The 26,002-nt window shown below is 45.5% G+C and overlaps 1 protein-coding gene across 1 annotated transcript in view; it reads right to left on the reverse strand.

The window, feature by feature from the left end:
• The window catches only part of CSMD2 (CUB and Sushi multiple domains 2), a gene marked incomplete at its 3' end in the record, with an annotated part of 670,449 nt that overhangs the window by 111,401 nt on the left and 533,046 nt on the right, over nt 1-26,002 (reverse strand). Inside the window, 6 exon segments of the mRNA XM_017884421.1 lie at nt 3,232-3,345; nt 5,013-5,074; nt 5,076-5,127; nt 6,158-6,352; nt 16,420-16,607; nt 21,830-21,968. Coding sequence (XP_017739910.1) covers nt 3,232-3,345; nt 5,013-5,074; nt 5,076-5,127; nt 6,158-6,352; nt 16,420-16,607; nt 21,830-21,968 — 750 coding nt within the window.

Below are 26,002 nucleotides of genomic sequence, written 5' to 3' on the forward strand. Positions count from 1 at the left end.
TATCTATCTATCTATCTATCTATCTATCTATCTATCTGTTTTGAAAAGGCATCCTACTCCAGGAGTTCCTGATTTACACTCTTGGTTGGGTGTGTATGTGTGAGGTGGTGGTTACAAAAAAATCATTTGGTTGAGAATCACTGATACAATAGATTTGAATAACAAAATTGAGTAAGATTGATTTAATGGCAATTACAAATCTCATTTACTCCTAACACCATAGGAAGTAGGATTCTTTCTCTTTGCATTTTACAGAGGAGGAAACTGAAGCTCAGAGAGGTCAAGTATTGTGCCCTAAGTCATCTAGAAAGCAAATAGGAGAGCTAAGAAAAGAGTGTGATTGTACAGCCTCAGCTCATTCGTCCTGCTTCTTTACCTTACAGAGAATACACATCCTTCTTAGATATTTAGAAAACTAAAAAAAAAAAAAAAAAAAAAAAAAAAAAAAAAAAGGTCCTTGGCTACTGAGAGGACCTCAATTAATCCTCAAAGAAGAAATGGTACAGGCCACATTCTCTCACTACATGGAAATAAAAATATAAATTAACACAAAAGTTTAATGCAACAAGAACAAAATCCATGTTCTTAGGGGAAAAGAAAAGACATTCTTAGCCAACTCTTGGGCAAAAAGAGTAAACAACACCATGATGATCTATTTAAAAAGTAATTATGATGAACATAGTACATATCAAAATTTATAGCATGAAGCCAAAACTATGCTTGGAGGTGAATACATTGCTGTAAACATGTTCCTTATTACGCAGAGAAAATAATGAACAGAGCTCTCAATTCAAGCAGTTAGAACAAGAACAAAATAATCAGAAGAAAAATATGAGGAAGGACATGATGAAATAAAGGCAGAGACTAATAAAAAAAAAACAACAAACTCTGCAGAATAATTGATAAGTTGCAGCAATAAAAATTAAAAAAACACAAACAAAAAACCACAAAACACCTGGTACAGCCAAGGAAAAAGGGGATGATGAATGCACGATGCAGCATAACAAAGGCAGGAATATCACCGCTAATACAAAGCAGGGTAAACATCACCGCAGTACATTATATAAATTGTGGTACTAAATGTAAAGGAAATTATGAAATGGATTTTTTTACTAAAAGCTATAATATCAACATTGATATTAGAGTCATATACCTGAATAGACCAATAACTGTGAAAAAAAAAAAAAAATAAAAGCCACTGAAAAGGAGGAGATAAAATAATGAGACAAATTTATTTGCAGATGATATTACTTCTTGCCTAGAGGAGCCAGGAGAATTAGTTGGCAGTGAAAGCAGTATTATGAAGAGTCCAATGACTTTACGAAGCAAATATGCCACAAACGCCAGTCTTTGAATATCCTAGCAAAGACCAGCTAGAAAACATAACGGGGGAAAAAGACCCATTTACAACAGCAACAAAAATCTCCATGAAATGTCTAGGAATAAAGTTAACAAAAAATGAATACTGCCTAAATAAAAATTATAGCATCGTTCCAAGGGCTACAGAAGATAAACAAATGGAGAGACATATTGTATTCCTGGATGGGAGGAAGAGTTAATATTATAAACATGTGAGTTCGCTAATTTAACATGTAAGTTTTATTAAATCTCAGTCAAGATTTTGATGCAATGTTTTAAACTTGACAAAATATTTCTAAATTTAATTTGGAGGCAAAAGTAAGCAACAACAGCCAATAAAAATTCAAAAAAAGGATGGCTCTGGGGACTTATAATACCATGTGTTTAAAATTATTATATAGTAAACACTATTAAAGTGTTACAATAATTAAAACTGAAAAAGGAATAAATAGACATTTAGAAGAAATGGATAAAAAGTCTAGGAACAGACACTTCATAAATATTTAGTATATGTAAATTTGGCATTTTGAAATTTCTGCTAGGACAACTGATTAACTATATTTGAAAGAATATGGTTAGATTCCCTATGTCAAATAATAAATCAAAATAAATTCCAAAGGTATTAAAGCAGTGTGATGAAACTAAGAAGTGAAAGAAAACGCAGAGGAATATTTATTTGACCAGCATAAAAGCAAAGGAGAAAACTATAAAAGAAAATATTGATAGATTTGATAGCATGAGAAATTTACATATTCTGACATTAAAGCACCCTGACGAAAATTATATAGCAAAAGACAAGCTGGAGAGGAGGGCTTTTCATAGCATATTATGTATATATTTATATAGGTTAAAATATGGAGCTCTGCTCAATAAATAAGAAAATAAGTGCTTATAGAAAAATCGACACAAATTCACAATAAATTCACAAATAAAAAATGCACAGGCCAATAAACATATAAAATTTAACCTAACTAGTAATAAAACAAGGCAAATTAGAAAATGAGATACCATTTTTCACTTTTCAAACTGATGACGCTTTTGTTTTTTTAATTACCTGGTTTTTATAAGAAGAAAACATGCTCTCTTTCTTATTGTTGGTGATCAAACTGACAAGATCTTTCTAGAGGGATATTTGATAATCTGCACAAAAAGCCTTAAAGATCTCACATATCCTTTACGCTGACAATTCCACTTCTAGATATTCTAAAGTGACAGAAATGTATGTAAAGATGTATGTATAATACATTGCATTACTATTCATAAGCACAAAACATTACAATCTAAATGTTCAATAATAGGGAATTTGTTACATAAATTTTAACTAACTGTATGAGAGATTACTATGTGGCACTTAAAAATCCTAGCCTACAAGAAAAAAAAAACGACAGAGAAAAGCTCGCAGTGAATATTTCCATAAAATATGTATATTGGTTTGTTGAATAAAATATGTAAACGTCGAAGTAGATACAAAGACCGGAAGGAAAACCACTACATCTTGTCAGTGGCTCTTTCGGGGTAGTCTTTATTTTGATTCTGTATGCAATTATTTTGTTTTGTCACTAAGTTTTCTATGATGAAAATGCAACACATTAATAATAAGAAAAAAGTTGCATTTGAGTAAGAACCAACAGAAGGCTACACCACAAGGGGTCGTTGTAGACACAGCCTGGGTGAGGGCAGCTGCTGAAGGCCCCGCTAGTCGGAGCTCTCAGGAGCTGGCCGCTGCGTTGTAGACAACACCAGAGCACCACACGCACGCAGAGCCCTAGGGTTCCACCTGCGGCCATGGGGTGCTTCTAGAGCCTCCTTCCTTTAGCCGGCCGTGATGCCCCCAGCCCATAACCGTCCCCACCCTGGCCGAGTCCCGGATACCTGTGTGGGAGCCCGAGAGGGAGCTGAGGAGCCGCGAGTGCTGGCTGTGGCCGTCGTGAACCTCCACCACATCGTTGAGGGCCGTGTGAAAGAAGGCGAACTGGCCAAATACCACTGTGGAGGAGACACGGCGTGGGGACTGGGCAGGCACGCTGGGGGCAGGAGAGGGGATCTCGGGGTCTAGGGGCTCAAGCCAGGAGGAGGGCAGCCCTGGGGAAGTTGTTGGTTCCTGGGCCGTGGCTTGCTGCACTGGTTAGTGCAGCCGCACAGTCTGGCAGTGGCCAGACACCCGGCACAGGGAGGGCACAGGGAGGCGGGGAGCTGGGAAGGCCGGGCTGCGCTTCACAAGGGTCAAGACAACACCCGCTGCACCCAAAGGTCAGGCGGGTGGAAGCGAAACGGAACCAAGTTTGTTTCTTTCCCAGATAGCAGCTGCAGCAGCTACTGGAGGCCATCAGAGAGCTTTTGGTACCATCCCTTTCTCCATGTGATGTCAGGACTCCACATTCAGGTGTCCCAAGGCCAGTTAGTCAGTGTCATTGAGGTGAAAACTGTATACAGAGATCTGTAGTGAGTGCTGTGAGCTCCTTATTACTGGGGGGATTCAAGCACAAACTGCATGCCCACCTATCAAGGATTCTGCTCTGGGTAGCAGATCAGATTGGACGGCCTTTCAGGACTTTTCTAACTGTGATCCTGCAGGTCTGAGGCTCCTGCCACCTCAGTATATTGGGGAGTGTGTGTACATGTACGTAAGTGTCCTGGTTCTGGGGAAGGAGTGGGTGTACTGATGGCTGGAGCTATGAGTAGAGATGAGACTGGGAATTTATAGAGGACAGAGGACATGTCTCTCTCATCTCTGCAACTCCAGGACCCAGTAGAGTGCATGGCCCCCAGTGGGTGCTTACTAAATGTTTGGTGAATGCCTCAAGCATCAGGCCTTGCTCTGTGCTTGCCCCTCCTGTCTTGGGGAATAAGGAGTTAGCTCTCTGCAGGCTGCTCCCTCCCTCCTGCTTCTCCCCTAGATGGTTGGGACATGTTGATGTCCTTTGCCACACCCAACATCAGTTGTGTTTAGACGTGGTTGTTAGTCCTCCTACAAAGAGGAGATCCAGGAAGAAAGCAGCCAGCCTGGTCACCTGGTTGCCCTTCATCTTTCTGAATGCCTCCAGGGCTGGCAGGATTCTTGAATGTCCCCACTGCCAACAAGGTAATGAGCTTGGTTTTTTCTGCCCACATCTCTTGGAATCTGGAAGTTTCTCTGTCTTCCCAGGGCACTGGCCTGTTTTTCACTTTTTTCTTGCTTGTCCTACCAATAGCTTCTGGATCAGGCTTTGGTTCTCAGATGGAACACCAGAATGATGTGGCTCCTGGTCTCCCTCACCTGCACTTTCAAGCCCAGCTCCATCCCATTCCTTTCCTCCCTCCTGCTCCTTGGCCACTCACCCTGGGTTCCTAACAGGTCTAGATCTGCGGCACCTCCCTTAGGACTTGGGCCATACTGGGTAGCTCCCTGGGGCACCTTGCCTTCCCTCTCTCTTGGCCAGTTTCTCACCAACTCTGTCCCCTTGGTTCTGGCGGGGCTCACTTATGCCCTTCTGCCCTCTTGTGTCAGGAATGTATTCTACAGCCCGTTTTAGAACGTCAGCACTGAGCTGTCCTTTTTGGGAGACTGCTCTGCAGTTCCCACAATGGGGCTGTATAATTAGGAGGAGTCTGAGGAATTGCCCATTCTGGAATGAGGGTGAGGAGTCAGAAAACATATGAACAACAACCCATACCATAGTCCTTGGGCACAGTAACAAAATACAAGCAGATCTGTCCACTGGTGTAGTTCTGGGGTAGTTGGGGACAAGACCACTCCGTCCGAACCCACATACTGTCCCCCACAGGGGGCTGAAAGAGAAAGAAATAGAGAGTCAGGTGACCTTGTGGGCCTCTTACCAGTGACCATCCTTTGTTCTGCCCCAGCCTGAGCATTTCTGACCCCAGTAGGGCTGCCCTGAGGTAGGCGGCCCCTAGCTTGGAGAAGGGAAGTCCTGCGGACCCTGCCCTGCCCAAGGACATGCACCCCTGGCCTGGCATGTGGCTTGAAACTTGCCCTGAAGCTCCCGAGGGCTCTCTTGGGCAGGTGTCAGTTCTTGCCCTCTACCTATTAACCTTGGCATTAGTCCCTGAAGTCACAGCCTTAGGGAGCATATTAGGAACCTCCTCTGCTTACACGTGGGGCCTAGAAATAATCTGCTGCCCCTGGCTGACATCTGACCTGGAGAGTGAGTGTCAGCATGAGCAGGGAGCTGACGCTTCCCTGGACTAACCCCATGGGGAGCGGCCAGGCCATGTGACCCAGCCACCTTCTGTTCCCCTGCACCATGCCCATTTTCCACAAAGGGCGGGTCTGAGCCTGCCTCTCCTACCATGACAAAGGGGTACCCTTTGCTTTTCAATGGGTGGTCACCAAGCTCTTAAAGCCCTGCTACTCATTCCTATCCCTCTTGTCAGGACCCCCATGGTTCACCCAGACCCACCTGGAATCAGCGCACTCTGCGGGCCTTACTTCGATATAACTGATCTCTCGGTGATTTTCCCTAGGCCTAGGAACTAGTCCAGGGGCCACCTTTAAACGACTTTTCCCTGGTGTGAGCCCCCTGATGTGGCATGTCTGGAGGCCTCTGTTGAGGGCATGAGCAACTATGTGAATGGGGGTGGGGACACCATGTGACCTGAGATGACACCTTGACAGGAACTGCACACCTAGTGAATTATAAGCCACTTCTATACACATCCACGGCAAACCCAGGTGTGCCAGGCTTGGAGGAGCCAGCCTTGAGGACCATGCCCCCTTCCTTTCCCTAGCCTGCAGCGCCTTCTGCCCCTGGCATGCCCTCAGTTCCTCAGACCCCTGCCACCCCCGGGCTCCCACCACCTGTGCAGACTGGCCGGGGGTTGTTCCACACGGGCTTCCCATCAGGCCCCAGGATGCAGCTCAGGGTCGAGGCGCCCTCAACTTCGTAGCCCGCATGGCAATAGTAGGTGACAGAGGAGCCCAGCTTCAGGTCGGACCCCACCCGCGTGCCGTTCTTGATGGAACCAGGATCAAAACATGACTCCCGCGGGTTTTCTGGGAAAAAGAAACACAAACACATGCACACACACAGAGGGCTCATGAGGAGGCTATTCTTGGGCTGCAGGGCCCATGAGGAGAACCCGACTTTAATTAGCCACAGAGCACACAGGGATGCGTGACTCTGGTTCCTGTTCCCCTCGGGTCTAGAAACGTCTCTAAATTTGGGTAGAAATTGAAGGATGGAAATCACATTGAAGAGGGCAATTTCCCTGCCTCTCCCCATATTCTTGCCTTGACCCGCAAAGGAAGGAGCCCCAGCAAAATCCCTGAGGCCCTCTCTCATCCCCTGCTTGCTCCTCCCCAAAGGAAGCATGTGTTTCTCTGGCTGGTGGGGGCTGACGGTCCCTGGCCCACATCTCGGCTGCCAGCAGGGTCATTGTGGTAAAGGTCAGTGCTTAGGCACAGCCCACCCCTTTGCTCATCTTTGACCCCTCACACTCAGCAGCCTCCTGGCGTTTCGTGTTCCCCTGAGAAGCAAGGCAGACAGCCTGTTTTTGGAGATACTCTTTCTCTTCCTCTCACTTCTGCCCCATCTGTACCACTGGCTGGGGAGTGGAGCTGGCATCCGTTCTGCAGGCCCAGTCACACCCATCTGTTGCAGGTACTTCTGAGTGCATGGATACCAATACTTAGATTCAGGGAGGAAGTACAAAACCCACTTCCACCTCTGGGTTGGGTTACCCGACCAGTGGGATAAGTTGATGTCTCCAGTGCAGTTTTCCAGGGCTTTGCGTTGGGTATTGGGTGCTTGCCAGTTTATGAAAACTATAGTATTTTTTCACGTGGCTATTGATCCTTATATGTCTTCTTCCCTATCAGTCATACAGTGATGTGAGTAACAGTCCTCTACTCTGTCCCTCTGCACCAGACAAGACAGCTCTTGACATTACCTGTGGCTTGGGAGTACTAGTCCAGGTCCCGAATCTCTGTAGGACGCTCTCCAGCATCCCTCACCATCAGCTAGAAATCCCGAGCAGCTCCTGGGAGCCCATGCTCATGCTTCTATGCATGATTGCCTTTCCTCATTTGTTCCTGTTCCTTAGAACAGATTTCTTGTTCTAAGATAACTGATGGTCAAGAGGGTTGTCACCAGGGCTGGGAAGTAACAGGACACAGCTGAGGCCAGTCAATACCAGGGATATGCAACTGAGTATCAGGTTGATTGATGAGCATTTTGGAAGATACATTATTGGGGGGCAACAGAGAGGTCTAGAGATGGGGACTCACAAAAGGGTGTTGACAGTCCTTGCAGAAGGACTCAGAAATTCAAAGAGTGGAGCTAAGGAGGGAAGAACCAGAATAGAAGGGATCAGAGTTCATTCATCAGAGATGAATGGCTCAGGAGGAATTTTGCTGAGGGTGGTCCTTGTCACCTGGGTACCTTCTAGATTACCTACACAGGAGGCAGTGCTGCTTGAGGCTGTCACTCAGCTGCCAATCATCTGGTTGACTGATGGGATGGGACTCTGAGAGTCTCACTCTTGCATGGGAGCATGTGAGACCATCCTGCACCTTAAGTTGTTGCCCACAGCTGAGAGTGGAGCAGCTCTGGATGCACTACTGCATTTAAACCCAAGTGGGACCCAGAACATGGCCACTCATTGCAGGGAACTCCTCAGCGGTTTCCCCACGTGCCCCGTGATGCATTGCCTTGACCTCCTTTATCAAATCTGTCTTCTCCATATGCCTAGTGGCTCCGGCGAGAATAGAACTGGCCACTGGGTGACCCATATGTGAGTCATAGAGATCCAGGGATCTGTCATCATGTCTTTTGTTTCTTCTATCCTTTTTATAAATTCAAAGTGGGTTAAACCTTAAAGTTCAGAAAAATTAAGTAACTTGGAATCAAAGTTCACATAGCTCATAAGAGGCAAAACTAGCTGTAGTCCCCAATAACCACTTTCCCCACCTTCATCCTTTAATAACAGAACTCTGATTTTATCCGGAACTTCAAGACATCAGTCAAATTCTACATTTCCCAGCCTCCTGGGCAGCTAGGTCTGGACAAAGAGATGTAAACACGAGTTAGATCATGTCTGCTGAAAACAATCCAATAGCCTCCTGTCTCACTCGGGGTAAAACCAAAATCCTAACAGGCCTTCAAGGCCTTGCACATGTGGCTCCAGTCATCCCCTCTGTGACCTCAGCTCCTGTTGTCTCTGTGCTAGCTTTGCTCCAACCACACTGGCCTCTGGTCTTTGTGGCTCCCTCTCTTACCTCTTTCAGGACTTAGCTCAATTTCTCCCTCAGTGACACTCTTTGAGTAGCTACTTAAAATTGCAGTACTCCTCTCCCCAATGCCCCCAACACTCTCCTCTGCTGTATTTCTCTCCACTGCAGTGGAGAGACTCTATATTAACCTTATTTTTTTCTGTCTTCCTCCACTAGAATATAGATTTCAGAAGGGCAGCTGTTCAGTTTTGTTCACGGCTGTATTCCAGTGTCTGTCACATGGTGGGCACTTAATAAATATCTTCAGTGGATTATTGTGGAACTTCTGAAAAGGCTGCTTAAAGGAAGTTGACTCAGCTGAGGGAAATGCCTGTTGGCCTTTCCTTCTTTCCATCTTTCCTCCTTCTGTGAGTCCAGAACTCAGACATGATGGCTGGAACCTCAGTTGCCATCTTGGATCTGAAATAACCTTGAAATGGGATCCATGGACTAGTATGGTAGAGTAGGGAGACACAAGGAGCCAAGGTGGAATTCCCTTATCAATCTTGGGCTCTGTCCTCCAGATTTCTTTTATAGGAAGGCTGATCAACGTCTACCTCATTTAAGCAACTGTGTTTTTGGGTAACTGCTGCACCAGCATTGGACCCTAGCTGGGTATGACTGGCCCAGAATTTTACAGATGTCAGAACGTCCTTTCTTTCCTTATTTGTGTGGCAAACTCCTACACTTTTAATGCCACCTTCTCTCTGGCAGAATTCTTTTTCTTTCCCTGGTTATAACATGTATCACACTATTTTGGTAGCTTTGGTAAGGGTATTTCTTTCTGGTAGGTTCTGAACTCCTGGAGGAGAGGGTTCATCACTTAGTCTTCTCATAACCCTGGCAACTAGCACAGAACTTGGCACCAAGGCTGGCCCTATTTGGCACATAATAGAGGCTTAATAAATGGCTGCTGAATTGTTTGGCTGAATACTTTGAGGCTTGGAAAATCAACAACCACATCAATGATTCCAACTACAGACTCTATTCTATATTTACTCACACGTAAGAGAAAGATGAGCTCATCATCCCAAGCATTGCCACATTAATAATAATGACAAGGATAATGATAGTGATGATAGCCCCTTACATAGGAATATCACTTCATAATTTTTAAGGCACTTTTCAAACCGTTATCTCATTTGTGTCTCACAATACCCTCTGCAGAAGGCAGGGCCAGTTATGCTCATGTTCAGTTTATAGATGAGGAATATGGTGATCAGAGAGGCTAAATGAGTCTTCCAAGCCTTTCAGCTATTTAGAGGTAGAATTAAGACCAAAATCAGGTCTTTAGTCAGCCAAACCAAAGCTCAGCTGTGACTGATAACACTCAATGACTAAAACTTCATGGTGATTATAATAAATAAAACCAAAGCCCTTCAAAATGGGAAAATGAGAAGAGTCAGCTTCTCTCTGGTCTTAATAGATGAGGCTTACTTCCAAACCTTATAACTGCAAAAATCTGAAAACAACCCAAACATTCAACCAGTAAGGAACTGGTTACAAAGGGTGGATTAAGACCATCTACTGAAACACTAGCAGCCTTTTAAAAGAATAGCACTATTCTTTGAATACTGATATCGGAAGGAGTCCAAGATCTATTCTTGGGCTCACATACAAAAAAATCAGATTACAGATGAGTACATATGGTGCAATCTCATTCATATAGAACAGGGATCAGCAAACTACAGCCCACAGGTCGGTGGCTGCCTGGTTTTGTAAATAAAGTTTTGCTGGAACACAGCCATTTGTTTACATATTGTCTGTGGCTACCTTTAGCATTACAAAGCAGAGCTGAGCAGTGGCAACAGAGACCATCTGGAGTAAAAATACTTACTCTCTGTCCCTTTCCAGAAAAAGTTTGCCAACTCCTGGTGCAGACTTTATATTACTTTATATTTATAGAAAATATCCAAAATGAGATACCAAGCTGTTAATAATGGTACTGCACGGGATGATGGTATTTGGGGGCATGCTAAGTCTTTAAGAGTATATCTTATATGCTTTTATATTGTTTTATTTTTCCAACAAACATGCATTCCTTTAAAAGGAGGGAGAATGGAAGATAGTTCTATTTTGCATTTAAGAAGAATGACCCCTAACAGCAGCGGGTAGTGGGAATAGGGGTGGTAGCCAGTGTGGCCGTAGCTTCCAGGCCTACAGTGTTTCTTCCAAGGGCTTGAAAGAGAAGATACATGCTTTTTAGGACCTTCCATTAAAAATCGATTCACTTTCATCTTTCCTGTGTTACTTCAGATTCTCTAACACACACTTCAAACTCTTCCCTCTGAAATGCCCCTGGCCCCCACTCTGGCACAGAGGGCTTCTACTTAACCTTTAGGGCTCTGTCTAAATGGACTCTGCTCAGAGAGGCCTTCACTAATGACCCTTCTGATTTCTTTCTCAGAGAAGCCTGTTGTTTTCTTTCCTAACTTCTTATGCTTCTTACTTCTTGCTGTTTCCCTCACTCACCTGTAAGTTACATTAGGGTAGGGACCATGACTACTTTGTTCCCTGCTGTATTCTCAACACTCAGCACAGTGCATGGCATGAAGTAGGAGTCACCAGGCATTTGTTGAATGAATGAATATGTCTTGCATGTGCGTGGATGTTTCAGCACGTTCCTGCCTAGGAAAAGGCTGCCACACATGCTGGTATATGAGAATAAAGGGCCTTCCACCCCACTGGTTCTGTTGATATCCGTGGCCTGGAGAAAGACATACACCTCCCTGTGACTCTATTTTAGTAACTGTATCCAAAAGACAGGATCCCTGCTGTTCTCTGTTTCTTTTTAGCAAAGGGTAAAGCCATCTAGGAGGATGAATTCAGAATAGAAGTGCCTCTGATCAATGGTCTAACAGAAATCCACAGATGACATGACTGCATTCAGAATCATCTCCTAGAAAGTCTGCCCAGAGATGACTAAGACACAACAATCACCCTTCAGAAGCAACTGAACAGAGACATCTAAAGCCCCACCCCCTTTGCCTTAGAACCAGGTGGCCTTCCAACATCTCATCTACCAAAGGGTCCGTCAGTCTAGTTGTCACGAGGATGTGAATTCCATGGAGGCAGAGACTTTGTTTGGTTTCCTGGTCTGTTCTAAGAAGGTCTGGCATATGGTAGCTGCTCAATTCATATTTACTGAATGAATAAACAAATAAAAATGCCTGATCTGCTCTTGCCCCTTCTGCAAAAGCCTAATCCCATGATGCTGCTCAGTGGACACTTGAATTAAGCCTGGATCTGAAACTGGAATATAAATTGGGAAGTGATTCGAAGCCAAGAGTGATCCAGGCATGGTGGCTTATACCTGTAATCCCAACACTTTGGGAGGCCAAGGTGGGCAGATCACTTGAGGTCAGGAGTTCAAAACTAGCCTGGCCAACATGGCAAAACCCCACCTCTACTAAAAATACAAAAACTAGCCAGGTGTGGCGATGTACACCTGTAATCCCAGCTACTCAGGAGGCTGAGGCAGGTGAATCACTTGAACCTGGGAGGTGGAGGTTGCAGTGAGCCGAGATTGCACCACCGCACTCCAGCCTGGGTGACAGAGTAACACTCCGTCTCAAAGAAAAAAATAAAAATGTCAAGAGTGAGACAGCCACACTTATCCCAGGAGAATGGCAACGCAAGGACAATTGATCTGCAGGGAGGGGAGAATGTAGCAAGTGCTTAGAAGGAGGCAGGGAGGAGAGAGAACGATTCTGGAGTGTGAATGATGGTCTCGGTATGTGCCTCTGCCATCCTGATTCCAGTCCTTGGGGAGTTGATGCTTTCTGCCCTTGGGCTCTTGTATTCTAAAAATACTTTGGTTTTTTGTGTCAGAGTTGTTGTTATCTGTATTGTTAAAATATAGACATCTTTTAGCTTAAGTTACTTAGGTTGTTAGTTGTTTTCTCATAATAATGTCTCCTTTTTGTGTCAGATTGTTTTGAGTGGGTTTCTGTTTCTTGTGTTTTTATAATAAGTTACCCCTTTGTTTACTTAAATTGCTCTAACTGGTTTTTTGATTTGAAACTAGATATTTCCTAAGATTCTACCAAACTGTTTCTGCTTGTCACTTGGGAAGCTGGGTGTGGAGAAAGGCTCCTGGTCTCTCTGCCTTGGGTCAGAGGAAGGGTTAATCTCAGAGAGTAATTTCCACTGTACTAAACCCAACTGAGTCCAGCAACATCTTTCTGTGTAGGGCTCTGGTAGGCCCCTTTCACCTCCCTTAGCAAGACCCCTGAAGCCACAGCTCCCAGGATATTCAGACTCTCAGCATTAGCAGAGCCATGGATCTCTCTAAAAGACATGGACACTGATGCCTCCTGGATGCAGAGGCCAATTCTGCTTTTCCTGAGGACCCAGCCCTGCCTCCATGTGGAGGTCCTCAGTGGGCTGCTTCTCCATCTATGGTTCCCTCCAGACTCACAGGCTATGGAATGTCTAAGTTCTTTGCCATGGACTGGTAAAGCATATGGGACATGGGACACATACATCTATCACAAATATTCATATTATAAATATCCCACACTTACTACATGTGCAAAACATTATGCTCACACTTTATATCTTCAGCAAACAGAAAAGAACATGTACTGTCTTCCCCTGGGTGAGCCCCATTCTCCCTTCCAAACAAAGGCACAGCAAATGCAATACCAATGACATAGTAGGAAAAAGGAGGTGGGATGAAAGTGGGTGGATCAAAGTACATGTCAAGTACTTATTGGCACTGGGCACTCTGCTTGGTGCTGTGTCTATTTGCTAACCCTCACAACAACTCCTTCATTTAGTGTCACTGTCCCTTTTTTGTGGATGAGGGAGCAACGCTCAGAGGAGTTAGGCAACTTGTTTCAGGCCATACAGTTATGAAGTGATGGAGCCTGCCCTATAAAGAAAGATATTGTGCATGGGAGAATATCATCAAAGCCATGAGACCTGATAGCAAAGTTGACCCATTCCAGGAAACCAAGAATCCTGGCATAGGCAGAAGCAGACCAGAGGGTAAGGCAGGGGTCCCTGGGTTCCACCAAATGGGCTACTAGACCAGAGGCCCAGGGAGATAGTAGAGGGTGACTAACATTAGGAGGTGTGTAGTCTGGGAAGGAAAGAAGGAAGGAAGGAAGGAAGAAAGGAAGGAAGGAAGGAACTAATGAAGGATGCTTGAGGCTTTCAACAGGCACCCCCAACCCCTCAAACACACATAGTTATCTTTATCTTGGTACTTGCACTACAGAGCCTCATGGGGTGATGCGGGATGCATCTGTAGGCTGTGCCTCTCTTCTCCCCTCTCTCCAGTAATTGGCTGCTTGGCTGACTCAGATGGCAGCTGGGGAGGTCTTATTCCCTGGGTTATGGTTTAGACCGAAAGACCCCTCTAGATACCACCTTGGATCAACAGGCAAAAGTGGAAAGAACTTCACTGGGAAAGAGGATTGAAAGTATGGCTCTCAGACCATGAATTTCCCCGGAGAAGACTTGGGGGAGAGATGGCCACAGTCAGGGAGCCATGAACAAGGTGACTGGAGAGGAAGCTGAGGGGGTTTCTACCCAGTAGCTTACTGTATCCAGGGAAGCTGAAATGAAATCATCTTATAAAAAATGAGGCTGACAGGGGTGACATTTGGGGTGAATTTTGGAATCTCTGCCAAGAAGAACTCAGTTGGGTCAAGTCAGAGGCTTCTCTGGTGGTTGCTGAGACTTGGCTGGGGGAAACGACATCACCTGTAGTGACTCTAAGTATCATGTTTGTGCAGCTTCGTCTGGGTGTCCTCAGCCGTGTGGGTGTGGGTTCAACAAAGGGTACAGTTTTGCAAGGTGTATACACTTTGAGGACTAGGGGGCAGGCAATTGAGGGTACTGATGAGAATATGAAGGAAGAGATGAATAATAAGAAATGGTGATGACATGGGAGTGGGGACAGTGGTGGTGAAAGCAATGGAGGTCCCAGACTGGGTCTAAGTCATGGCTTCTGTTAGAATTCCAAAGTGTCTGGCTGTGCTGATATCAGTGTGTGGAAGAGGGTTTGGGCCCAGGAGATTTACCAAATGGCAGGTGCCTGCAGGAAGAGAGGATGGCAGAATATCCATTCCCTAGGCCAGCCCCGTGAGGCAAGAAGACTACAAGTAAAACATTCTCCATTTTGCACACCAGTCTTCTAGAACTGTACCTGACAAACAGGAGATAATGGAGAACTATGAGGAGTTCAATGAGTTGATGGATATGGAGCACTTAGGATGGTGCTGGCAACGGGCAAACACTAAGTCTGCCACTGTTCTAATTAGTGTTATGTGTGAGCTAATGTGAGATATTCCCAGGGGTGGCCGGAAATATTTAATTAGGGGACACTTTAAAAGGTATCTGAGGTCCTATGTTATGCAAGTGGGGAACATGAGCCAGAAAATTTTTAATTTTAACTGGTAATGTGACCCCATTTGTATGCTCAGGCTGATGAGGCCTGGGTGAAGCTGGGTTATAGTTACAATAACAAAATCTATCATTCCCAGAGCATCTGCAGAGTGTTTAGTATATATAGCATTATATATATACACACACACACACACATATATATTTTATATATATGTATAATATGCATGTATAAAATAGCTTTTAATCTTAACCTCCTGCAACATAATTATTACTAGCAACACTTTGTAGATGATGTTCCAAGAGATGATAACTTGCCCAGCTCACAAATCATCAAGGAAGGGAGCTGGGATTTAGATAATGGGATTTGAGATAATTAGGGAAGACTAAAAGGTCAAAAAGAGATAATAGCGTAGAAGACAGTAGAGTGCTCGAGAGCCTGGAACTCCTCTTACTACACTAATAATATTTGAACATTACAGAATGCGTGATATGTGCCAGGAACTGTACCATGGACTTTCATGCATGCACTCACTGATCTTTCCATTTCTATGAAGCAGGAATTTTCCTACCATGGTTTTATAAAGGAAGAAATGGAGGCTTCAAGAGGTTCAATACTTTATCCAAGGTCACGCACATGTTAAGTCGTAAACATGAACTTTCAATCCAATTAATTTGACAGTCAATGCTCTGAACCGGGCAGGGACAGCCTGTTTTTGTAAGTGAATTTTTCTTAGAATGCAGCCACACTCATTTGTTTATGTCTGTGGCTGCTTTAGCACTACAGTAGTAGGGCTGAGTAGTTGTGATAGGTAAACCTACAATATTTACTATTTTTAAGAGAAAAATTTTTGACTCTTGCTTTCAACCACAACACTATTGAACTTGCCTTAATTAGCACAGACATGCCTTAATTAGCACAGCTGGAAGGATGAGCAAATGTGATCAGGAGGTATCAGAAAGTAACCAATCTATGACGAGGTGTCAGAGTATGGCCAAGTAGTGTCCTTGGGACACAGGTCTAAGCACCGTGACCCTAGGATTAGATGGGCTGTCCATAGGGATGTTGAAGTTACCCAGGATGGTGAAAAGCTCTGGGTGGAAAGGAAGATTGAGCCTCATATCAGAACCTTTAGTGAAGTGGAGTACCCAGGGAGATATCAGCTGATAGCTATGAAGTGAGGGTATGAGGCTGAAGTAGAGTTAGGAATGACCCTCATAAAAAAAGAGGAGAAGAAGAGTAGTGGTTGGAAATAGATGAGGTGCAAAAAGAATTGTGGTCCCCTTTTTTCCCACCCCTGGAGAATATAGGGGTGAAAGACTAAGCCATCTGGGGGGGCCTCAGGAAAGGCAGGTTTCTGCAGGCGGCAGCAGTGCTAGGGTTGGTATGGGTTTGCTGTGGTCCAGCCCAGGTTCTCCTCACTATGCTACACTACTTGCCCTCTGCCATGTTGGCTGGACCTATCCTCAGTACTCTCTGGCACCAGGGCCCTTACCTGTATAGTCAATGACGAAGCCAGCATTGCTTACAGATGCATCGCTGCGGAAGGCGAGGAAGAGGCTGTTGCTGCTGCTTTCAATGCGGCCTGGGAGCTGGGAGCCATAGAAGCTTCCTATGAGAGGGCTGAGAGAGTCCCGTCCGTCGTAGATATGGAGGAAGTCATAGCCAGGCTCCAAGTTAAAGCTGGGGAACAAAAACATCCCACCCCCACCCCACTAAGGTCAAATAAAGGCTTTTGCTGGGGTCTTAGGCTCAACTAAAGCATGGGGCCTCCCGGGGAGCAAGCCCACCATCCCACTGGTACCCAACCCCTGAAGACTGGCTGGTGGGAAGGGAGAAGATGAGGCCCTGATGACCTCAGTCAGGTGAGAAGATGGAAGAGGCAGGCTCAGGGGCAGAGGAGCCAGATTCCAGTCAGTGTCCAAAAATCTGGAGCTGAAAACCTAACGTCCTCCTTATACAGAAGGGAAAATGAGTTGCCAACTCTAGACACCAAGCTGTCAACCAAAGTAGGTCCAAAACCCAGGTCTCGTACCTGACACTAATGTCCTTATACGGTGCTGTTCTGAACCTCATTTTCTAAGAGAGAATGAACCAACTAGGGAGCCATTCTCAGGGAGGAAGGGGCCTGTTACCATGAAGGACCCTAGCTTCGTGCCTTAATCCCAAGCCAGTGCTCCAGCTCTCCTCAGGGTCTGCTATTGCCCCACTCCTAGCACCCACAAATGTCCTCACCCTTAGCTATTCTGACCCTGGTGTGAGGGAAAAATCCATTTTAAAAACTTAGATGAGGAAATTGAATATTTGAGTTCATGAATGTAATTTATCCCACTGGAATGGCTCAAGTGAAAATGATGGAAAATGCATATTATGAAAAAATTATGCATGGAGTTCAAAAGTTTTTTGTATCAAAATCAACTCCCACCAACTTGTTAACATGTCTGCACAGGATCTAATGTGAGGCATTAAAAAGGACAAGATATCAGCTTGAAAAAAGCCTCTACCAGAGCAACATGAATTCTGCTAAAATTGAAGCAAGAAAAAACATAAAATTTATGGTGATGCTTGGGTAGAAGGATGGTGACGTCGCTGATGCTTTACAAAAGGTTTATGAGGACAATGCCACAAAGAAATCAGCAGTTTACAAATGGATAACTTGTTTCAAGTAGGGAGGGGATGATAATGAAGATGAAGCCTGCCAAGGCGGATCTCCACATCAATTGGAGAGGAAAACAATTAATCTTGTTTGTGTCCTAATTGAATAGGACCAATAATTAATAGCACAAATGAGAACCAACACCATAGACATCTTGACTGGTTCAGTTTACACAATTTTGACTAAAAAATTAAAGTTAACCAAATTTCTACTTGATGGGTGTCAAAACCATTGTGCCTAGGTCAGCTACAGACAAAGGCAGAGCTTTCAATGGAAATTTTACAAATGTGGGATCAAGATCCTGAAACATTTCTCCCAAGAACAGGAGATGGAACATGGATTTACCAGTACAATCCTGAAGACAAAGCACAATCAAAGCAATGGCTACCAGGGAATGGAATTGTCCAGTTGAAGCAAAAGTGGAGCAAAGGTCAAGGTAATTTTTTTTTTTTTTTTTTGATGCTCCAGGCATTTTGCAGTTGATTTTCTGAAGGGCCAAAGAATGATAACATCTGCTTCTTAGGAGTTTGTTTTGAGAAAGTTAGCTAAAGCTTTAGCAGAAAAATGCTTCAGGAGAGAGTCCTTCTCCCTGACAACAATGCTCCTGATCATTTCTCTCATCAAACAAGGGTAATTTTTCAAGAGTTTCAATGGGAAATCATTAGGCATCCACTTTACAGTCCTGATTTGGCTCCTTCTTATTGCTTTTTGTTTCCTAATCTTAAAACATCTTTAAAGGGCACCCATTTTTTTCTTCGGTTAACAAAGCAAAAAAGTCTACACTGACATGTTTACATTACCAGGACCCTCAGTTCTTCAGGGATGGACGAAATGACTGGTATCGTTGTTTACAAAAGTGTCCTGAACTTGATGGAGTTTATGTTGAGTAATAAAGTTTCTATTTTTTATTTTTATCTTAAATTCAATTTTTCCACAAACTTTTGAAGTCCCCCCTGTATGCTTGCCCTCTGGCGCAACAATTCTGCTCTTAAGTATATATCTAACAAAGGCAATTGATACCAATCAAGTGTGCAAAGATGAAAACAATAGAAAAGTAAATGAGCTTGGAGAGAATAGATTTCAGATGCAAATTTGCTCATGCCCAGTCACGGGCTGGGATACTCAGATACAGCAAGTCCTCAGCATTGTCCACAGGCTCTCAGAAACCATGACTTTAAGTGAAATGACATAAAACAAAACCAACTGTTTGTTTCTCATCAACACACAGGCTGGGCACGGTGGCTCATGTCTGTAATCCCAGCATTCTGGGAGGCCAAGGTGGGCAGATCACTTGAGGCCAGGAGTTCGAGACCAGCCTGGCCAAAATGGCAAAACCCTGTCTCTACTAAAAATACAAAAATTAGCTAGGTGTGGTGGCATGCACCTGTAATCCCAGCTACTTGGAAGGCTGAGGCATGAGAATTGCTTGAACTCGGGAGGGAGAGGTTGTGTGAGCCAAGATTATGCTACTGTACTCTAGCCTGCGTGACAGAATGAAACTCTGTCTCAGAAACCAAACCAAACCAAACCAAACCAAACCAAACCAAACCAAACCAAACCAAACAAAACCAAACCAAACCAAACCAAACAAAACAATATAATGAAATGACATTGAAGGAAACATTTGAGGACCTGCTGTACTTTGTTTTACTTAAAGTCACAGTTTCTAAGAACCTGTTGATGACATGGAGGACTTACTGTATTCTATTTGAGATTGAGAGTAAAATGACTGCTCTACCCTTTGGCTAAGATATATAGCATGGGGAGGAGGCCATGCATCTCTATGACAAAGGAGATAAGGCTGGCTAAGAGACAGGATGGAGGAATGGGAGGCAGGGGGCGCACAGCCAGATGTGCACTGGCCTCCTTCCCACCTGGCACCCTGTCACACTGGTGTCAGTTGTGGGCTCACCACACCACTGCTGGGTGACACAGTCTTCTTGCCCCTATAATTCAGCTTCTTGACATCTGCTTTTATGAAAGTCACCAGTGAAGGGTTTTGGAGGGAGTCAGTCTTGGTCACAAATGATGGCATCACCACTTCCTAACTAACTGCCTGCTTTCTGTCTCTCCTTTCCTTCCATCATCAAATTTTGAGCACCCTCGATATTCCAGGCACTGTGCAAGGTGCCAAGGACATGGGGACATGTCAGACACCACTTCTGCCTTCAAAATTTGATGGTGCTGTAGGAAGTGACAGACATGCCAACAACAAAATAATGTATAAAGTCAGCCCGAGGCAGAGCAGAAACACAAAGCAAGGTTCCTTGGGGAAGATGAAAAATCAAACGTTTATGGAGGAAATCAAGCCTGAACTGAGTCTTGGGAGATGAGAAGACCCTTAGAGATAGGACAAGGAGAGAACAGGAAGTTGCTGCAAAGGCAGAAACAGAGGCAAAGTCATAAGGGCATGAAAGAATCCAAGAGGCCCTGGAACTGCAAGGAGTTCCATCTGGCTGGAGCTCAGGGCTTAGGATGGGGTGGGCTTAGGATGGGGTGGGGGGGCTGAATGGAGAGGTAGGCAGAGACCAGATTGTTTGGAATGAAACTCCAAAGTTCGGACCTTTATTTATAAGCAATAGAGGACCGTGTTAGGATTTAAAAATAAAGGATCTGTTTGTTTCTTTGTTTTTGAATTGAGATATGATTTACACTGTGTGAAATGATCAGCTCTAAGGTGTGCCACTCTATCAGTTTTGACACATGCATATCAAGATCCAGAACTGTCCCACCACCCCAGAGAGTTCCAAGTGCCCCTTCCCATTCAACCTTCCCTACCCTCAGATGCCAGCACTGATCAGAATTCTTCACCAGGGATTAGTTTTGCTGATCCTACAATTTTATATGAGTTGAATCATACATTATGTACTTTTTTATGTCTGTCTTCTTTCACTCAGCATAATATTTTTGGGACTCATCCACGTTGTTGCATGTATCAGTAGTTCATTCTTTTTTATTGCTGAGCACTGTCATTAGAGGATGTGAAAATGGAAAGTAGGGTGGTTATTTCAGCATTTTTGAGTGACACGATCACTCTGACAGCTAGCTAGGGGAGAGACTGGCATGGGAGGCAAGAGGGGGCAGAGGAATCAGCTAGGTGATCAGGGCAGTAATTCAGATGGGAGATGATAGGACTCAAACCAGGACAGGAGCTGGGAGGATGGAGAAGAGGAAAATACATGAGGAGAGTGAAGGCGGTAGAGGCTGCACGCCTCGGTTGCTGCTAGTGGAAGAAGCCGTGAGAGCAGGTGTCAACGCCAGCCCCAAGGCTCAGAACAGAGCTCTTCTGGGGGAGAAAAATATGCTTGATTTTGTACAGGCTCATTTGCAGTGTCTGCAGGCCGCAGACAGAGATGTCCAACAGCTGGATAGCGAGGCTGACGCTCAGAATAAAGCCAGGGTGGGCGGCAGAATGGAGTCTTCCATTTATAAGAGGAGAGTGGAGACACAGGAATGACTGAACTTGTCCAGGAAAGGGGTGTAGGGTAAGAAGAGGAGGTTTGGCAAAGCCCGGCAAAAGAAGATGGGTTAATAAGAGGTCCACGTGACGTCACAGAAGAGCTTGGAGAACTGGAAAGAGTAACTTCATACAAACCAAGCACAAAAGCAGCCTAAGGATGGAAAGGGTGATCAAGAGGTGGGGTGGGATAAAACATGGAAAGGCCTTTTGTTTGGAACCAGGAGTTTGTGGGTGGCTTTTATCAGAGGAGTTTCCAGTAGAACCGTGGAGGCAGAAACCAGGTTCCAGTGGGTTGAGAGTGAATGGGAGGTGAGCAAGTAGGCAAAGGCAGAGCAGTTCTTTTGAAGAGCTTTCCTGTAGCAGGAATGGAAGAGTAAGTGCAGGAACTAGATGCGGGGGTGCCTGGAACCCAAGCCCGCCCGTTTATACCTCTGGAGTGGGGTGGAAGGGGCTGGGAAAGCTGACTGGGAATGCCGAGGGCAGGACAAGGGCGTCCAACAAAGGGCTCCTTTCCGGGTCCCAGTATCTTCAGAGGTAAAGAGGAAATAATAATTGCTTCCTCACAGATTACTACAAGGATTAGATGTGATGATATGCATGAGACTACTGAGTGTGGTGCCTGGCACATAGATGTTCAATAAATGCTAGTTTCTCTCTCTCGGCTTTTTCACCTCCCATGGAGCTGAGAACTCCGCTCACACACCTGTGAATACTTACCCAGAGACCCAGGTCCCAGAGCCCCTAGCTGCCCTGAACCCTTCGTCTCCCACCCGGGGGAAAGGTACATACATGTTAAATACCAGGGCGATGACGTAGTCTGGCGAGACGGTCACTTTCCAGTCACACTCCTTCCCTGGTGGGTAGGGTTCTGGGTAATTTGGTGACAGGATGACTCCAGATGGTCCTGTCAGGTCTCCCCCGCAGGGAGCTGAGGAGAGAAGAAGACGAGGGTGAGGCTGCCTCTTCACCCTGGGCTCATTTTCATGGGCGTTGCTAATGCACTATCGAGAGAGGAGGGGCTGAAGCTGACAGGCTGAAGTTAAACCTGGCTTAGGGACTCAGGGGAAGGTGAAATGATGGAGTTCTACTTTGGAGTGGTGGGAATGTTTTGGAGATAGTGGTGGTGGTGCACACCATTTCGAAAGTACCAGATGCCACTGAAGTGTTCATTGAAAAACGGGTAATTTTATGTTAGGTGCATTTCACCTCAATAAATTATTTTTAAAAATACCTGGCCCTGTTGCTTCCTAGCAACAGGCTTCCTGTGAACTTAGGGTACTCATCTAGCCTCTCTAGCCCTTGATGTCTTTCCTGTCATAAAAAGAGACAATATCTTCTTTGTGGTGTGGTTGTAAAGATTATGGGAGATGTCTGCTAAAGCATTTGGTAGAGTGAATGGTTGATAGATGGAGCCGGCACTGTCTGCACACCTATGAAGTACATGGCCTTCCTTCACTGCCTCACATCGGCTTCCAGGCGAGCTTTGTGGGTACTGACTGTGAGTTCCTGTGCCCTCTATGTCAGGAGGAGTGGGAAACAGGCTCATGTTCACCTGCCAAGTGCAGCTGGTCTCCTACGCTACCAGTGCTCCTGGCATCTGCTTGCGGCTGCAGATACCTTCCAACTTTCCAAAAGGCCTTGTCCAAGAGTATGTGTGTACCTCAGTTGTATGGAGCTACTACTAATCCCCAATCAGTCTACATGGTCGCCCTCCCCTGAGATGACAGGTCTCTCAAGCAGGTGGGGAGGGAGAAAGTGGCCAGGTAACACAGCAACCTATTTACCTCGGGACCTTCTGGGCAGCTTCCCCAGAGCCTGGCTCAGGTCTCTTCCTCCATGGCTGGGGCTGCTGTACCGTGGCTTGAGGACTGGATAGAGTAAAAGCTGGGAAGTGTGTGAGGTCATTAGCAGGATGGCCAAGACTATAGGTGTGGTTTGGTCTGGAAACCACAGGGCACCATCAGAGGTTGTAAACACTGAGCCCATAGGAACACAGAGAGCCATTTAGGGGCTGGCTAGAAAATCCAAGATGAGTCTTTGTGGGGAGAGCAAAAGGGTATACCTGACTCCAAAGTTGGGAGCAGCCTTTGGCTTGTCATAGAGCTGAGCACTGCTGCTTTGGCTGTGTCGTGGAGCCACCTCCGGCTGTGGTTTTCACTCAGGGTGAGGCTTAAAGGGCTGGGTCAATCCCTAACAGGGTCTCTAACAAATGGTAGATCTTCAGGTCAGGCCACAAGAGCCCTAATGTGGCTGAACATAAAATTGGAGTGGTTGTGAGTAGTCTGCTTTTTGTTCCATGGGAAAATACATCCCAAGAACCATCCTGAGTTTCAGAAACACTCAAATAGGCATCTATTACGTATCAGACTTAACAAATAACATTTTAGATACACTATTTCATTTATGTCTCATTAACAACTCAACGAGCAATGGATTATTCTTCCTGATTTATAAAGGAGGAAAGTGAGTCTCAGAAAGCCTAAGTAACTTGCCCAGAGTCACTCTGAGACTCAAACTCACACAGGACTGGCTCCAAAGTCTGTTGTTTTCCCCTTTTCTACTTCCATATGGTTGGTGGCAGTAACTAGAGTAGAAGAGGAGTGCTTCTCCCCACAGGCCAGCAGGGGAGAGCACAGTTGTTGCAGGAGCTTCTGAGCGAGGATGGTGCCTTAAGTTGGGTCTGCTTTTGTCTCACTTGTGTCTCCACCACTGAATCCTTTGGGAGCAGAGGGCGAGATGAATAGGGCCAACCAGAGCTAGTACAATCAGGCTAGACCCTTGAGCTTAACAAAGCAAGACTGTAATGTCTAGTCCATGGAGTGTGGCCTTGCCCAGGCCAGCTTAGAAACAGAGCCTGATGTGGCCAGTGAGAGTGGAAAGTGAGTGTCGTTATCAGAAGTCCCAGCTCTGGGGAAATCTTCCTAAGGGGGCACAACAAGGCTTCCATTCTGGGTTCCCAGCCTCCACCTCCCTCTGCCAGCTCAGGGGCTTCCTCCCTTAAGTTTGCCACAGATGGGGTGAGTCTCTGTGTTTCTGAAACGGCGCCTGTTACTCTCCCACCAACCCCCAAAGTACTGTCAGTGTCTCTGGGTTCTAGGCTGCTGTCTGGGCACAGCTCTCTTCTAGATGGCTCCATGGCATCGGGCATGTGCTTCCCACTCAGAACCCCAGCATGGGCTTCACTGGCTGCTGCCAGTTGTGCCCCAAGGCCTTGCATGGATCCCTGGGCTGCCTCACCAACAGGAAGGCTCCCACTGCTCAGGGTTAATTGTGGGGTCCTATTGAGCTTACTAAACCATGGTTGCCCAGATGGGAGTGGGTGCAAGCTGCAGATCCTTCTAGACAGCCAAGAAGTGGGCAGGTTGGACTGAGGGCAAGAGTTGTGGAAAGGGCATTGATTTGGAAGTCATACAATCCCGGGCTCAAATTCTGACAATGCCACTCATTGGCTGTGTGAGTTTGGGCTAACTGTCCACCCCTCTGAGCCTCTACTTCCTCATCTCGAAAGTAAAAGAATAATGATAATAATGGCTTCTAATATACACAGTGCTAACTATGAGCCAGGCACAGTTCTTATTGCTTTATAGTATTTTCCTTTTAATTCTCAAAACAGTGCTGGAAGGTAAGTACTATCATTTTCTCTATTTTACTGGCAAGGAAATTAAGGCACAGGGAAGTTGAGCAATTTGTCTAAGGCCACACAGCTTGCTGTGGTGAAGCCAGACCTGAGCCAGGGAGTGGAATCCCGAGCTCTAACCTCACCACAGAGTGATTTCAGTTGCAATAATGTAGCTAAAATGTTTAGCTTGGTGCCTATCACGGGGACAGCATCCAATGAGTATTTGTTTTCTTCCTTTGCTTCCTCCCTGTAATGAAGGGTTATCAAGGCCAGCTAGACCCGCTCATGGCAGAACGCCCAGGGAGCTGGAAATTAGAAGCATGTCACTGGGATTTCCAGTTCGTTTGAGAGAAGAGGCAAAGGCATTTATTCTGTTGCCTGAGAAACATTTCCCAAAGCCGAGTGTAGAAGAACGGGTGATGAAAACTGAATTAACCTCTCCACCCTGCCCACTGCACATTGATTGCTCTCCTCAGCTTAGCACAATCCTCCTTCTGCACTTGGGACAATCTCATCTCAGGACCTGCTTTTCTGTAAAATGAGTCTAAGGAATCACAGCCTTGTAGAAGGCTGAATTTGGAAGGAGCCTCAGAGGTTCCCAGATTCTCTCCTGGGCCTCAGCGGAATTCCCTTGAGCAGATGGAATCTTGGCTTAGGGAAGGGAAGTGAGTCTGAAGATTTGAAAGAAGGATTCAAAGAAGCGAAGGATGAAAAGAAGGAAGGAAGATAAAAAGGAAGGAAATTAGTATCTCTTGAGATTGGGGTTAGGTATGTCCTCACCCCACAATGCCATAAGGGAAGTGTATTTATCCTCACAGATGAGGAAACCCAGCCTCAGAGAGTTGAAGCAATTTCCCAAGGTCATCAAAGTAGTAAACGGCAGAGCTAGAAACTAAATCTGATTGTGTCTACTTCAATATCCCATACTGTTCCCTACACAGCAGAATACATAGTGAAGAACTCAGCTGGCTCTGAAACCGGGGCCTCAACCTCCTGCCCCACACACCTATGTGGCTCCTAATTCCCACTGAGGAGCAGGATTTAGTGTCGCATCTTCAGGGCCAGGCCTCAGAGCCAGGCCTGGAATAGGCCAGTCCTCAGATGCCTGGACAGTGCACTGCTTCCCATTAAGCCTGTGGGTGCAGGCCAGGGCAGACGCTCCTGCCGGAGCTGTCTCAGGAAGTCCCTCGCACCCCTCTCCAGCAGGGGAGGTGGTGTGGGAGGTAGGAAAATGAGAGGCTTTGCATTCAGACTGGCGTGGGTGTAAATCTTGGCTCTGCTATATCTTAGCTCTGTGATTTGGGACAAGATACCCAAATTTGTCTAAGTTTCAGTTTCAAGTG

The sequence above is a fragment of the Rhinopithecus bieti genome, unplaced genomic scaffold (genome assembly GCF_001698545.2).
Source record: "Rhinopithecus bieti isolate Rb0 unplaced genomic scaffold, ASM169854v2 scaffold_13029, whole genome shotgun sequence".
NCBI lineage: Eukaryota > Metazoa > Chordata > Mammalia > Primates > Cercopithecidae > Rhinopithecus > Rhinopithecus bieti.